The sequence below is a fragment of the Notothenia rossii genome, assembly GCF_949606895.1.
Source record: "Notothenia rossii genome assembly, chromosome: 3".
NCBI lineage: Eukaryota > Metazoa > Chordata > Actinopteri > Perciformes > Nototheniidae > Notothenia > Notothenia rossii.
In genome coordinates, this window is record NC_136901.1 from 87,058,292 (window position 1) to 87,073,489 (window position 15,198).

The 15,198-nt window shown below is 39.7% G+C and overlaps 1 protein-coding gene across 1 annotated transcript in view; it reads right to left on the reverse strand.

Annotated features, from left to right (window-relative positions):
• Positions 1 to 15,198, reverse strand: part of fstl5 (follistatin-like 5) — a 167,490-nt gene that overhangs the window by 19,728 nt on the left and 132,564 nt on the right. Inside the window, exons 9-10 of the mRNA XM_079667637.1 lie at positions 4,220 to 4,246; positions 3,869 to 3,987 (exon numbers count right to left, since the gene is read on the reverse strand). Coding sequence (XP_079523763.1) covers positions 3,869 to 3,987; positions 4,220 to 4,246 — 146 coding nt within the window. The remainder of the gene's footprint in view (positions 1 to 3,868; positions 3,988 to 4,219; positions 4,247 to 15,198) is intronic.

Sequence of the window (15,198 nt, forward strand, 5' to 3'; positions counted from 1 at the left end):
AGAGAACGTTGGAATTACAAGGCTGCCATAAACAAGACGCATAAGGAATGCTAATGTTGCTCTGGGTCTGCTGGATGTGTATAGGGCTAACTGTTCAACAGGCAACACACAATAACAACTTTATAATGTGACATTTCTATATTATGTATCTGTTTGCACCGACTTCTCTGTGCAGCCCTTCTTTCAAAACATACACATTGTAACTGTCTATATTGTGTGTCTGCAACACCCTATGTGTGCAGCCCCTTTTTACATAAAGCTGAACAAAAACAAAACAACTTTTCAAATAGTTTTGAATAGTTTCATAGCACTTTGGTGTTTTAGAATTAAAATAGTTTTCCCTATGTTCTATATCCTTCATCTCTGTTTCATGAAAACTATGCATTCCTTAAATCCACAAAGGAAGATGTCATTTGACTTGTAGATCACAACATACATTATTTTCATTAAAGAAAATATTCGTATTCCATAAATGGTGCCACACCCTAATGAGCTATTTGTATAAAGATTTCCAAACTCGTTGAGATCATATCAAACAAATCATGACATATTTACGCGTGCGGCGCAGTGGGTTGTGCGTAGGTGTTCGGATCAGGGGGTCACAGGTTCAAACCCCACTGCCGTCAGCATGTCGTTGTGTCCCTGAGACACTTCACCCCAAATTGCTCCTGTGGGGATTGTCCACAGTATTGAGTATGTAAGTCGCTTTGGATAAAAGCGTCTTAACAAATGACATGTAATGTAATCTATTTACGGATAGAGATCTTGCAGGTTCTCTCAATAGGCGCGTTCACACCAAGTACTTTTCCCACAAAGGTTCCTGAGAACTCTTTAGTTCTCATGAACTAAGTACAGATCGCGTTCACACCGGAAATTAGTTCCTGAGGGTGGATTAGGCAAATGAAGCCGCTGACGTCACTTCTCCTTCTTCTGCTTTGGGTTTACTGGCAGGCCGCAAACAACTTCACGGCGTATACTGCCGCCCAAAATCCCCGGCCGGAAGTCCCCGGAGTTAGGGACTGGCTTCAGTAGAAGCTGCCGGGAGTCCCAGCAGCTTCTACTGAAGCCTTCCGAGTAAACGGCCAGAACACCGACACCTCCTCATCTCCACCGCTCCCATGTTTTATTTTGTGTTGTCATAAGTTAGTCTCTCCGTGTTTCTGCGCTGGGCTAATGCTAATGCTAATAATGCAATGCGAGGATAATAAAATGGGGGCTTCACAAAAGGTTTTGGGAGTTTGACGGGGCGTGGTTTGCATTCCGCCCAGCCAATCAGACACAGGAACCTTTTTCTCCCGCAAAGGTCCCTGTTCTCTAGACTGAAAAGGGGGTAAAAAAGGTTCTGATGAACTCATTTAGTTCCTGGGACCTTTTGGTGTGAACGCAACTAAATCGTAGTTCTCAGGAACCTTTGTGGGAAAAGTACTTGGTGTGAACGTGACTAATAAATAACACATGTTCTGTGTGCACATCATATCTGTATGCACTTGTATATCTAAGCTATTGGCATGATGTTTAAAGGCTGTGACTACATTTACAAGTGTAATCGCAAAGCGTTTCTAGGTCAGGACGCTGAGTCTTTACCTGCTCGGCTGCATTAGAATAGGAATCCCAGTATAAACTATATTGACCCTCATGATTGATTTCAGTAGCTGTTACTGGGTCAGCCAACAGGACGCACGTCAAGGCCAGCGGATAATGAATCACACCGGTCACACATTAACATATTTTACCATTCCCAGTTAACTGTTTACTCACAGTGGTTCATCGTAAAAGAAAATGATTTATCATAAATGTTTTAGTATGTATCGCTTCATAGTGCGAAATGTAGACTTCTGATTTATGCCAGCTCGCACCACTGTCGATCAGCTCATCACTTTTTCATGAGATTATCTGGTTCTTTCACAAGGTTTTCTAACGCAATGAAATAAAGATTGTAATGGGTAGTTTTGGCCAAGCATCAATAATTCAAGTTCTTTGGACGAGAAAGATGTCCATGTGTTTTGCAAACTGATTTCTTAGATACAGATGATGTTACGAATGCTTGTCTGATTTTCTTAAGATATCCGTATTTCAGGGTTTAAGCAGTAAATGTGCTGTTCATTGTGTTTTGATATAATGTTGAGTATAATGCTCGAATACTAGTGACACTTTCCAAGGGAATTGTCAAGCTAAATAGAAAAGTCAAAAGCACCAGCCTTGAACGAATGAATAACAAGATCATTGACACGTATTCCCCCTGTTTGCAAACAGTTGCTGTGTTACAACCCAATATTCACTCTCCACTAACTACCAAGAAAATGTGTTTATGCTGCAAACCTTTCTTTCTGCTGTCGGGTAGCGTACTATGGGTTAATTAGAGTTTGTTGTTGGCTATAAAAGCAAAACAAAAATGAGCTGAAAGACTAAACTGCTTAATGGAAATGACAGAAATGGTAGAATCACAAACAGGATGTTGGTTAAAAACAATCAGAGCTTAACATGTCGGTTGCATGCCCGAGTAAAAGAGGGGACATGTTAAAGTATGATTTGTAAAAAACCTGAAGTAAAATTAGGCTTGAACAATTATTTACATGTTTTAAGGTTATTCTTACATTAATTTGCTCCAGAGCTAAAAACGAACCTCTATCTGGATGTACTTCTAAACCATAACAGCTGAGGATCATGGGTACTGTACCAAACCAAATCCAACCAAATGAGTAGAACGTGAATTATAAGAAACTTAGTTGAAATAATAAAGATCGATAATCAAAAACACAAGTTAAATTAACCAGGTGACTGCTGTGTTTCCTGTTAACTTAAAATAATATAAAATAAACAGTAAGATATGGAAATAATAACATCAGTAAAAGATGATTTATGTCAAGTGCTCCTCACGGCCTCCATTTACACAGATGAGGTGTTTCAGTTCAGAAGAATCACTATAAACACAACCTTAACCCTCAATCTGACCGATTTACTACTTTCATTAATCATAACTTTTTTGTTTTACATTCGATTGCATTAAGGCTTTATGATATCCTTCACAGTAGACATTTGAACATATAAACTTGCTGATCACCACTTTCATTGAATTTTTGATGATTTAGTCAACTTTGTAACACCCATGGTGTTCCCGGCATAAAGAAAAGGAATTAGTAACCATCCGGACACACACACTCACTCACTCACGATGTGTTCCCCCCCCTTATGTGCCCAATCCCCCAATCACACACACACACACACACACACACACACACACACACACACACACACACACACACACACACACACACACACACACACACACACACACACACACACACACACACACACACACACACACACACACACACACACACACACACACACACACACACACACACACACACACACACACACACACACACACACACACACACACACACACACACTTCCCGCTCTTATGTGCCCATCCCCCACATGGATCACACCTGGCACACGCAATACATGTTCAGTGTCTGTTCTTTGTATATTTGCTGCAGTTGTTCATGTATACCAGTAGTCTGATACAATATGTACAGTTTGAAAGGGTGTTAAATGAAATGTGGAGATGATTAATGGTTTTTGTGTTAATGTAATAGCAGTTAAAACAGGACCGATCGAATGTGACTGCGAACACCAAAGTAAGGGGGGGGGGAAACAAAGACAATAGGAGGGAAAGGCCTAAAAACCTTTCTTTAAAAAAAAACCTTTTTATTAAACTTGTGTTTCTTTCCATTACGCCTCTTGTAAAACTTTGGGATTGCATTTAGCAATGAAAGGTGCTTTTCAAATACAATGTATTAGTATTATTATTATTATTATTATAACTCATCTTTAAAAGAAAAAAAAGAAAAAGCTGACTCACCTGCAGAGCTAGCAGCTTCTCACTGGGCTTAATGTGTCGCTGTATCTCACACGCCACAGGCTGAATGACTTTAATACCATCTTCATAGAACACATAGAACATGTTTCCAATGCCGAGACCTGAACAAAAAAGCAAAAACAGACTTATCACACACTGTGAAGACCCCAAAATAGCACATGAGACTGCACGGTGTGAACATTTGCAACGGAAATAAGCCGACAACATTGTTATCTACGTTCAAAGCATCAAATCATTTAATCCCTCTCATCACAGTTCAGTAACCCTATTACAAACATTCAATTAACTCAGTTTAATGAATCCTACAGTGAAGCAGAAGCAGTCTAGACGTACCTTCTTCTCGCCACAAAATGTTTGCCACTGTGAGGGAGAAAAAGAGGAAAGCGTGGTTAAAAATCAATGCGAGAATCAATGGGGTCCCTTTGTGAGAGCTACCCGAACACTAACTCCTATTGAGGCAAAGAGGAGAGCGGGCCGCATGAAAGTTTTATGGAAACTGTCTCTCCCACACCACAAACAATCGATAGAGCCCTCTGCTTGGAAATAATTTGATACCAAACACTGGAAAACAGAGTGCAGTCAACACAATACAAGTACTGTAAAGCCTTTATGGTTTGTGCTGCAACACAAGTATGCTGAGAGACATACAAATAGACTAATAAATACAAAATCTAAGACATCAGATCATCAATATGGGCCGTATGGATAAGACGCCTTAGACACCCATGAGTAGTCCACGGGCTTCAAGCTCAGATGATTATCATACGTCATTAAGAGGGATCAGTGTGTTCCTTCTTCGGTGGCAAACCCAGTTCCCGCTCCTATAGCAGGTCGTTTCTCATTAAATTCACTTAAAGGTGACTAATGACGGGGAAATGTCGAATGAAAGCCGCACATAACAACCTGAGTGCTTCAGTGGCTGACCTGAAAAGCACAGCAGCTGTTTGATTTCAAAAGCAGCCACTGGAGAGAAAATATGCCATCACTTAAAATGACATGACCAAAGAGTGATGTGCTAAGGAGAAAAAGTAGAGCCATTATAAAGTTATTTTGCATGTAAATTCTGAGGCTCAATCATTCTTATCCTCCGCCACAGCAGCTGCAGTGCTCTCCCCTCACGCTGGCTTTTTAACCGTGACCTTCTCTCTCATTGTTCATCCGTCCCCCGGCCTTCCCTTTGCTTCCCCGTCTTCAGGCATTCTCAGGCTACAAACCAATCTCCAGCTCAATTCACATCCGATTCTAATCTCGCCCCGATTGCAATGCTCATTCCCGCAGCCTCGTGCTCGGGTGGACGGGGGAAAAGGGGAGACAATGCCGAGCAGACACCGTGTGTCGTTAGTCAGCCTTAATCTTTCAAAAGTGCTTTGCCAAGTGTTTCCTGTGCACTCTTGCATACCTTTCATCTCATTAAAAAAAGTTACGCAAAAAGGAGTAGGGTCTATAGATAGGAGGGACAGAGACGGGAGGGGAGGGAAGGGAAGGGCAAAAACAATACCATTTATTTGAGATGTGCCAAAAAATGGAAAATGGAGAAGATGGGAAAGAGGAGTTGAGATGAGATCTTGTGTGCCCGGGTCTTTTCCAATAGCCCACAGTATTGATGCTATTCATCACTTGGCAGAGAGACTGTGGCTGTTCTGCTCATACAAGCAGCCCATACATCAACTTCATCATCCATATAACAAAACAAGCCGGCTGCCACTGTAGGCGGTGAGTTCACTCTTTCTGGCCGTAATAACTGTGTTTCCACCGGGGTCCAAACATAGGGAACGCCACGCTCTGCCTGGACTCTGCTCTTCCTGCCCGTTGGCAAGGTTACATAAATCCAATTTGTTTACGGGAGCAGTGACAGTGGGCCAAAATGCCTTTGGTGTTTACCATAGTGGCATGGCAGGGAGACAGCGGATGCATAATAAAAGGTGGAGTGATTGTGTCGGAGTAGACGCATAATGCAGAATGTAACTGTGGAGCCTGCGGTGTGAAGGCTTTCCACGTCTTCCAGAAGTTTCTTGGAAATGTTCTGCTTTAATCATAAGGACGGATACTTTATTATAGAATGCAGTAGTCACTTTCTATGATGAAGCAGAACAGAAATGCAACTCCAAAGGGGAAATAAATATCTCTCACTCTTTTTTCCTCATCTGCATTGATACAAACAGAGACTGTTTCAGTGCAGTGACTCATTGCATGCAGCACAGGTAAAGCAGATATCCATTTCTACAGCAATGCCAACAAGGCTTCAGATGCAGCTGCCAGCTCTCACTTAAAGCACATTGGATTAAAGCGCTCCTCAGGACCCCCCGCCTTGGGTTTTAGCTAAAGCCTCTAAACCTGAACATCAGCAGAAATGTGAATTTGCATCAATGTCTTGTCTTTTTCTAATTTTCTCACTATTGATTCTCTATAAAGAAAGTGTCCTGTTTCTATTTGTTCTTATTAGAATCAAGGATTAAGAGGACTGACTTTCTTAAGAGCTGTGAAAATAAGCTTCCTATTAAATGCAATGGGGAGCTACAATGACACACAGTTATTTATGAGTGTTATACCTGAGGATGTTTTTACCCAAAAAGTTTACTTTGATCATTTAGCCATGTTTTTTTTTATTTTATTTTATGGAGAAATACTTTGATTTGAAACTACTTTTAAGAGGCATTCAGGTATACAACTGGTGATACCATATTTTTCTGAGTAATAATAATATTCATAATTATTACAATTGTTTTGAGGCACTTTATATGACACCCAAGGACAGCAAACAGTTCATAAAAACTCTACAAGTTTAAAAGCAAACACCTGAGAAACACAAAAAAGACATTCAAAACAGACCCAAATGAAGGGAAAAGGAGAATAACATTTAAAGGAAAAAGAGAATGATGAATATTACAGTGTCAACCAACCCTTACGATCATAAGTCACAACGTGCCGGTCCATACTGTTAGAAATTAAAATCAATGTTTTGATGGTATAATGTAGCCTAAACATACCGTCAGTTTTAATGCTCTTTTATACTGAAAAACCAGAAATTCTTGTGCACAAGCAGTTAAGCTTTTATTCTGAAAATCCTTCATCTACGGTTAGCATTTAGCATGTGGCTAATATACGATTTCCTAAAGAGGTGAATTGAGTAGAGAAATGACGTGGAGTGGTGCAAACCGAAACCTATTGATTTAACACTACAACTATAGATGTCGAGATACTACCATGCTGACTATTAAATGAAAGTACAGTTTATTTGAATACATTATTGTTTACAGACGAGAGTAGCATGTGACAACATCCGGAAACCAAACCAGCGGTGAAGTATTTTCTTTATATTTTGGAGTATTGATTACAGCGTTTAGAATGTGTTACATGAAAAGTGATGAAAGAGAATATGAGGAGAAAAGGCGGGTTAAGCATATGTTGAATGTGAAAAGTACCAATCCTCTGTTTAAATGCAACAACGGACATTAGAGACGAGGCGAGCCGGCTGGCGGGGAGGAGCCAGCAGAGGATATATATAGCAGCACCGGACGAGGGATTCGCCCTCTTCTCTTGCTCATGAGAGCCAGATCACAGCTGTTTTCTGCCTGAACAATATTCTGTCTGTAACACTAACGCGGCTTTTTTAAATTAAAGTATCCCATTTAGTCTCATTTTAAAGCTTCTCTCCTGGACGCGAGTATAAAGAACATATTTAACAATACCTATACTATTTATTCTACCCTGTCAGAATCAGAATCAGAAACGGGTTTATTTCCAGGTAGGTTCACACACACGAGGAATTTGACTTGATGTCATGATGCATACATAAAATATAAAACAAATATGTCTGTTGCTTTTAACCCCAAACCTATTGGTTCCTACAGAAAGGCTCAGTTTTTAACTATGTCTGGGCTTTGTAGTTGAATTAGACTTTACTCAAACTGCTGTTAATATTGTTTTTCTGAGGACTAATGATATGACTATTGACTATTTGTCAGAAATGTTTTGAATATTTTTTTAACAATGGCACCTCTATGGCATAGAGGGATAGGATATATCAGGCTTTGGCTCTACTACAGGCAATACTTATTCAATTCCTCTTTGTTTTGTTTTTTTATTCAAATAATTTGTATATTGTTGGGGAATAATTTGCCCTGCATGCCCTCCTTCGCCCTCTGACGCAGCTGACCAGCCTAGGGCTGCCCTAGCATATTGTTGATGTTTATGACCGGGCAACTCTCTGTCAGAGATAGTTATTGTTGAGAGACACCTGGAACACATCCTTCTCGGGGCTTGTTGACTCCAAGGTGTGAAATCTTCGAGGCCATAAGCGTATCTAGAGTTGATTAGCCTCCTCCAAACTAGTTAAAACCTCATGCAAAGGAAGGTCTCGTCAGAATTGATTGTGGCAACTTGTAGTGTAGTGTGTAGTCAGAACCTCTGACTCTTGACTTGTCTTGTGAATTCTCCGGCTCCAAATAAACCATCAGTGTTTGACATCCTGCATGATGGTGACTCCTCCTGCATTGCTACACAGAAGTTTCCCCCACATATATAATAAATAGATATAAATAGACGCACATAGAATATCACCAGCCTTATCTTAAAAATAAAAACTGCTTAATATGTAGTTTACAAAAGGAAAGGTAGACAATGAAACATCCATTCAAGGAACTGAGAATCCTAAAGCATTGTGAAGTATTTCTTTGCATCAACTTGAAAGCACCCTGATTAATAGGGGGTCAAACAGGAAGTCATGCAATTGTAACTCTCCGAACAAAAGCAGAATTACAAGGTATCTTTTCCTGCATGATTTGCAAAATGAAAGAGATAGTTTATACAGTAGAGGAGAAGCCTCAAAGGGTAATATAAATGAGGAGATATTTCATGCCCAGTTCAAAGCGTCCACCAACTGCTGGTGGCCTTTCTAGTGCTAAAGCGCTTCACTACTTTATGCTTCTCACCTGACTTCCTCTCTCTGCTCCACATAGTCATGACTCACATAGTGATCAAGTCCCCCTTCTGACTAAAGTCTTTCAGCTGTTATGTACTACCCATCCATTTCTCAGGCAGAACATTCTTCAAGACTTTTCTCATTGCTTTTAGCACCTCTGTAAAGATTGAGGGCCAACTTCAACGGCAAGTCCCCGGCAGTACAATTTACAGGCAGGTAGAGTCAGGAAGCTTTCAAAAAAAAATAACTAGACCTGACTGCGCTAGAATTAGAGCCGGAAGCCTGTGGAGGACTGGGGGCTGTATCATCTTTTTATGAGGACAAGTATTCAACAGACTTAATCCTTGGAGAAAAGTCCCGGAGAGTTATAAAAAATATATAAGCCACTGGAGAGTGTTTGAAACATTGAAGCACGAACAATAAAGTGTCTGTGCTCATCACAAACGTAAACTGCAATAGGAGACACGGAGAGTTAATATGAACCGCCTTACAATGATAGGAAAGGCCAGATTTCTTCTAACAACAGTGGATTTTCAATATAATATATACATTTTAAGTCACAATATCAACATGACCTTTTAGCCAGGTTATGTTAACATTCTTTTTGTTTTATTCTGTGTAAAGTTATCATGATAAATAAGGAATTGTACATTTTTCTGAGATTGTTGTGTGCTTGCTTTGTCCTCCCTGCTTTATGTTTTGCATTGTTCAATTCGTTTTGGCAGTATTTTACAGAATGCATGATCAACAATGTTCTTAAGCTGCACTGCTGTAACCGGGGATTGCATGCATTTTAAACTTCCTGTTGAATTTACAATGTTTATTTCGCAAAGCTCGTAGCATGAAACTCAGCCGACAGTCAGAGCTGCTGGGACTGTGGACTCCTTGTTGCTGACAGCGTGTCCAACACCGTGTGATGGGGAGGGACGCCTCTGATGGGAACATGGACGCTATTTTGGCACGAGTTGATGTTTTCTATTCAGAGGATATGGAGCAGACAGCATGGCGGACAGAGTAAAACAGAATCTTTTAGCAGACTTTAGAGTGGAGTGGTGGTTTTCATCGTATCTGAGTGATTGCATTGTTTTCTCCCAACCAATCACTTCACCAGCCGATGTCCCTGATTAGATCTTCCTCTCGGCCTGGATGTGTGAAATTAAACTGTTTGAAAATGTACGAAAGGTAAAATGTCAAAAATAAAAAGGTCTGTAAAGACGAATGCAATGGTGGAAGAAGTACTCAGATGTTCTTGAGTTAAAGACGTCCTGAATTAAATTGTCTTCTTAATTATAAGCACAAAATGATTTGCTTTCAAATCTACCTAAATTACCAAAAGTACTCATTATTCATTATGGCACATTAAGGAATCCTAAGTGAAATATTATTAGTTTTTTTTATTATTGATGCATTAACATGTGTTTATCACTTAATTTTTGCAGGTTGATCAGTTGTATTACTTTATATAATGCTGTAATCTTGATCAACAAACCATTAATGAGGTTGTATCAATAATATTAATCTGCAAAAACTAGTAACTAAAGATGTTATATTAATATAGTGGAGTAAAAAGTAAAATATCTCCATCTGAATTGTAGTATTGTAGAAGTATACACAGGTAAGGTCAGATAACCTCAAAATTGTATTAAATACAGAACTTTATTAATGTAATTCGTAACATTTCAGCACTGGGCAGGTGAAGTATGTAGAATATATATTTGGGTAAAGTATAGAGAACACATAGCAAAGATTTCATAGTCGATACGAAAAAAACAATACAAGGCTGAACAATGATTCATGGTTGAGGGAGGCGGGAGGGTTACATATCAACAATAGTGATCCAACAGTTATTTGCCAAGTTCATACTACCAGCTAACCCTTGAAAATATATATTTGTGTCCATTAGGTTTCATGTGTTACCTGTTTTTAAGTGTCAGTACCTTCACATAAAACAAACCACTCTGTATTTAATCAAAACCTAAAATGGCTAAATCGTTTAAAAATCACACAAAATCTGCAGATGTAATGAGACTCGTAAGTGACTCATGACTCAGTGGGGATGTTTTGCAATGCAGCTCTTTCCAGCCCACTAGAGTTTCAAGACTTTGTGTTCCAGCTGAAGAACGTAAAGGTCATATATTACTTAACGGGCCTCTACAGTGAGTCATGAAGCATTGAGGAAAGAAAACAGAATAAGAAGTGAAGAGTTCACACTGCAGTCGTGCGTGGAGACCAGAACAGGATATGAAGCAGTTCTCTCCACCTGATTCCCGTTGACCCATACATGTAGGCTTACTGTGTATTGTTATGTTACATATGCACTAAATCTACAAAATGAGCTATAGTTAAGGTTAGGAACATTGTACTTAACCTGTTAAACCCGAGGGGACCCTAATCCGGGTCTGGCGGGTAGTTTTTTCACGAAACTGTGTCTCAGGGCTTCTTAATATTTAAAAACCTATTAATGTGTCATACTCACGTAACGGTTATAAACTGAGCTAACTGAAGATACGAGCCATTTTTACCGAAACAAAGCACAAGTGTCAAAAGAAGCATCTAAATGAGGCCTGAGCAAAAAAATGCTAAGACAGTTAGCACAGAGCTCACGGTATAAATACTACGAGTGCACCGAATGGTAAATTCTTGGCCGAAACCGATACAGAAAATAGGAAACAGTTGGCCGAAAACCGAATGCCGAAAGGCCGAAAATGATTAATAGAAATATATATATATATATATATAATGTATACCTTTTTTACCAATGTTGTTCAGCTACCTGATTATGGAAAAAGACATGATTATGGCAAAACTTAACTTAAATAATAATTACTATTATGGGTCCATAAAACATTTATTCAGCACTTTTGAATGCATACAGTACATTAATTCCAAGTCAAGTGCATTTTATTTTCTCTGTAGGATAACTACAACAACGTGCATTCAGAACAAAGCCAAGGTGCTTTAAAACTGCATAAACATCTAGGCCAGTAGGCTTACAACAAAATAGTGTAAATAAAGACTAACAGCCAGGCCTTCAACAACAACAAATGCACCTATAAGTTTGGTAACCTAACGTGTTGTTTTGATGACGTAATCAAAACGCGGCGACAAGCACGGCGCGCGACCATGCTCGCGGCTGGCTCACAGCCAACATGTCTGCCGCTTGGAGATATTTAAAAATATAAGAGAGAGAGGCGCGGATTGCGATTTGTAAAACGTGTTCAGCTGACATTTCTCTGGGGGGTGTAACTGCAAAGACTTTCACCACTTCGGGATTACTCAAAACACCTGGACAAATATGCGGAGTATGATCAACGTAACCCTGTTCTCTGACATTCGGTGATATTTTTTCGGTGCTAAAGCCCTTTCGGCCGAAAGCTGAAAGGGCCTTTTTAACCATTTTCGGCCGAACATTTTTGGTGGCCGAATATTCGGTGCATCCCTAATAAATACCCTTATTACTTATCGTAACTGCACATCCAATCCAGCGATTAGCAAACTGAGATTCCACAGATTCCAGAAAGATCCGTATCATCTCTGAGCGATCAGAACTCGCGACAGGGACATCACAACACGTAGCTTCACGGAGCATTCACGGGAGATCGTCTCACCTTAGCCGTTATTCTGATTAAAAGTCGTGTTCAATGGCATTAAACGAACGCTGCTGAAGGTTAATCCAATGGTTAATCCAATGTGTCTGTGTCACTTTGAAATGATTCCTGATAATCCATCATTCTATTTTTATGTAAAAAAACGGAAATTTCATATTAGCTGCTAATGATAGCCACCAGAGTGTATCGCAGCTTCCGGTTCCAGGGCATTCTGGCTGCGCATCACTCATTCACCAATGGGTAATGTTCAGACAAAGTAAACGGGCAATATTATATTTTATATAAATCATAATTATATTGCTGCTTAAAAGTTTCCCAAAGAAGCATCAGCTTTCACAACATCCCCCAACTTTTTGTCTCTTTGCATGTGTCCTAATATGCATGTATCCATAAACCATATTTGACCTGCTCTATCGAAATCAGTCGCATTGACCCGAAAACACATTTTGAGTTGTAAACACTGCTGGAAAGAGGATATTTCTAGCTTTCTAATGATATCAGGATTGTTGTTGTACTCCAAATACTAAGAAAAATATCTCACATTATATAATGACTGTCACCAAGTCATCATTTTGAAAAAAAGGCCTTCAAAGTTTTCTCTTCTCTGGAATCCATCGATCTGATTGATCATTAGCGGAGCAAATGATCAAAATACTACGGAGGGAAGATACTTTCGTTTGGATTACTGGTCTGGGAGAAGCTCGGGAGTGTGTGTGTATACGTGTGTGTTTATGTAATCTTGCGTTTGTGTGTAGAAACACCGGCTGTCGTTATGCCTGCTGTGACGTTAAGTTACTCCGTTCTCCGCTTGTAATTATGCCGTCAGAAGCTTCAAAGCTGTATTTATCATCTGAATTTGCCGAAACAAGTTTAATATTCTGAAAGCCAAGACTTTGTTCAATTGAAATCAGATGAAAACAAACTGTAACGGACCCTGCCGTGTTATTTATGATTACTCTACGCTTACATTCATAATGTCAGCCGGAGGGAGGGGGGGCGGCGCTGCGGAAGAGCAGATTGCCTGTCATCTTCCCTTTACAAGATTAAAGAATATATATATCGTGTGAGTTTGGAAATAAAAGTTTCATATTCTGAAAGCCAAGACTTTGTTTGTTTAAAATCAAAGAAAAAACACCCGAACCCCGAAAAAAATAGTTTTTTACGCAAATCCACTTTTATTTTGAAATGAGCCGTTGCGACTTCCGACTGATTTCGATAGAGCTTATAGACCTTAGGTAAAGAGACAACTCAAATGTTTCAGCGACTATGAGTTTCCAAATGTCTAATGTAATGTAGTAAAATCATTAATTAGCAACACAAACACTGAAAGCTTCCTCAAATCTTATTAAAGTCTTAATTATTTGCCAGAGCTCAAGGGTAACGGTTACAGCACACAAATACAACACTAGTGCTGTTGCCATGTGACATGCTACACTAATTGCCTTCAAACGACACCAATTAACAACCAAAAAGCCATATAGTGAAACCTAGGGAACATACCTACTAATAACTGCTCAGTAAATCACCTACATAATAAGAACATATTATATTGAGATTATTCATACGCAAATACAATACGTCTAAGTAACAGATGGAAGGGTGGCACTAAAGACCATGATATTCTCATTTCAACTACTGTTATGAGACGTTCCCTTACAATATTGGAATAATGATATAACTATCACATCTTTAATTGTTCCAGAAGGGCACTTGAGCTAAAGAGAGCAGAGGGGCATCTGATTGAGCCAGTATATACACCACTCAGTCCTCTGAAGATCCCTCATGTGAGGCATGAAGAGCAGCATAATGTACATTAAGCGGAGAAACTGAAGCAACACACGCTCGTTCTGAGCCTCGCCGATCTTCTGAAGCTACAGGAATAATTGGCACATTTTTGAAGGGCAGATATTTATGCCAGTTTAGCGGCAGACTGTCAGAGATGGATGGTGCTGTGCTAGCTGGTGACAGAGGTTGTTAAAGATATCTCAAGAGTGGTGACTGCTCCGATTTACCCAAACAATGAAGCAGTCGGGTAAATTTGAAAGAAAAACAATTTACTTCAGCGCCTCTGCTGAGGAGGTTTTGACCTTCAAGCTCCTCGGAGGTAAATTCATCTAAAAAATATCATTCTTGCCTCTCTCATCAAATCATGTTTTTCAGTTAATCTCCGGCCTAATACCTTATTCAGCCCTTTGACAACGGGCTTAGTTAGATATTCAGCCATGTCTCTCATCCAGTGTCTGAACGAGGAGCCTCGGGCAGGTCATAAACACAATGACTTTCGCACAATGAGATCATTACTTTCCACAAAGTCAGATTTCTCCAATACTTCCAAGTACAATCTCACTGTGCCATTTGAATCTGCGTCTGTTTCAGATCAATGGTATTAGATCAAGGGAAGTCTGATGCAACAACATGCCCACCAGCATCTCAATGTGTGTTGGATCAGAGTATCACACTCTTGGTTTGAAGCATCCTGGATTCTGCGACTTAAAGGCAATGCCACTGTTTGAGGACAATTTAAGTTAGTACTTGTGAACATGGAATACTTTCTGCCAAAGCTAGAACGCCAAAGGGACTAAGACTTCAAAAACATATGGGGAAGTAGTAGTTCTTGTGACAGATGGATACAGTTTGAAGCTTTGTTTTGGGTCTTCTGGGATGTGATTACACGCCAAAGGTTTGTATTGTTGGCAAGACTGTCAACTTTCTCTAAATATGCCTTTTTTTCCTTTATTGTGAAAAAGAGACTATTCCTATTAAAGAGCAACTTCCAGGTTAAA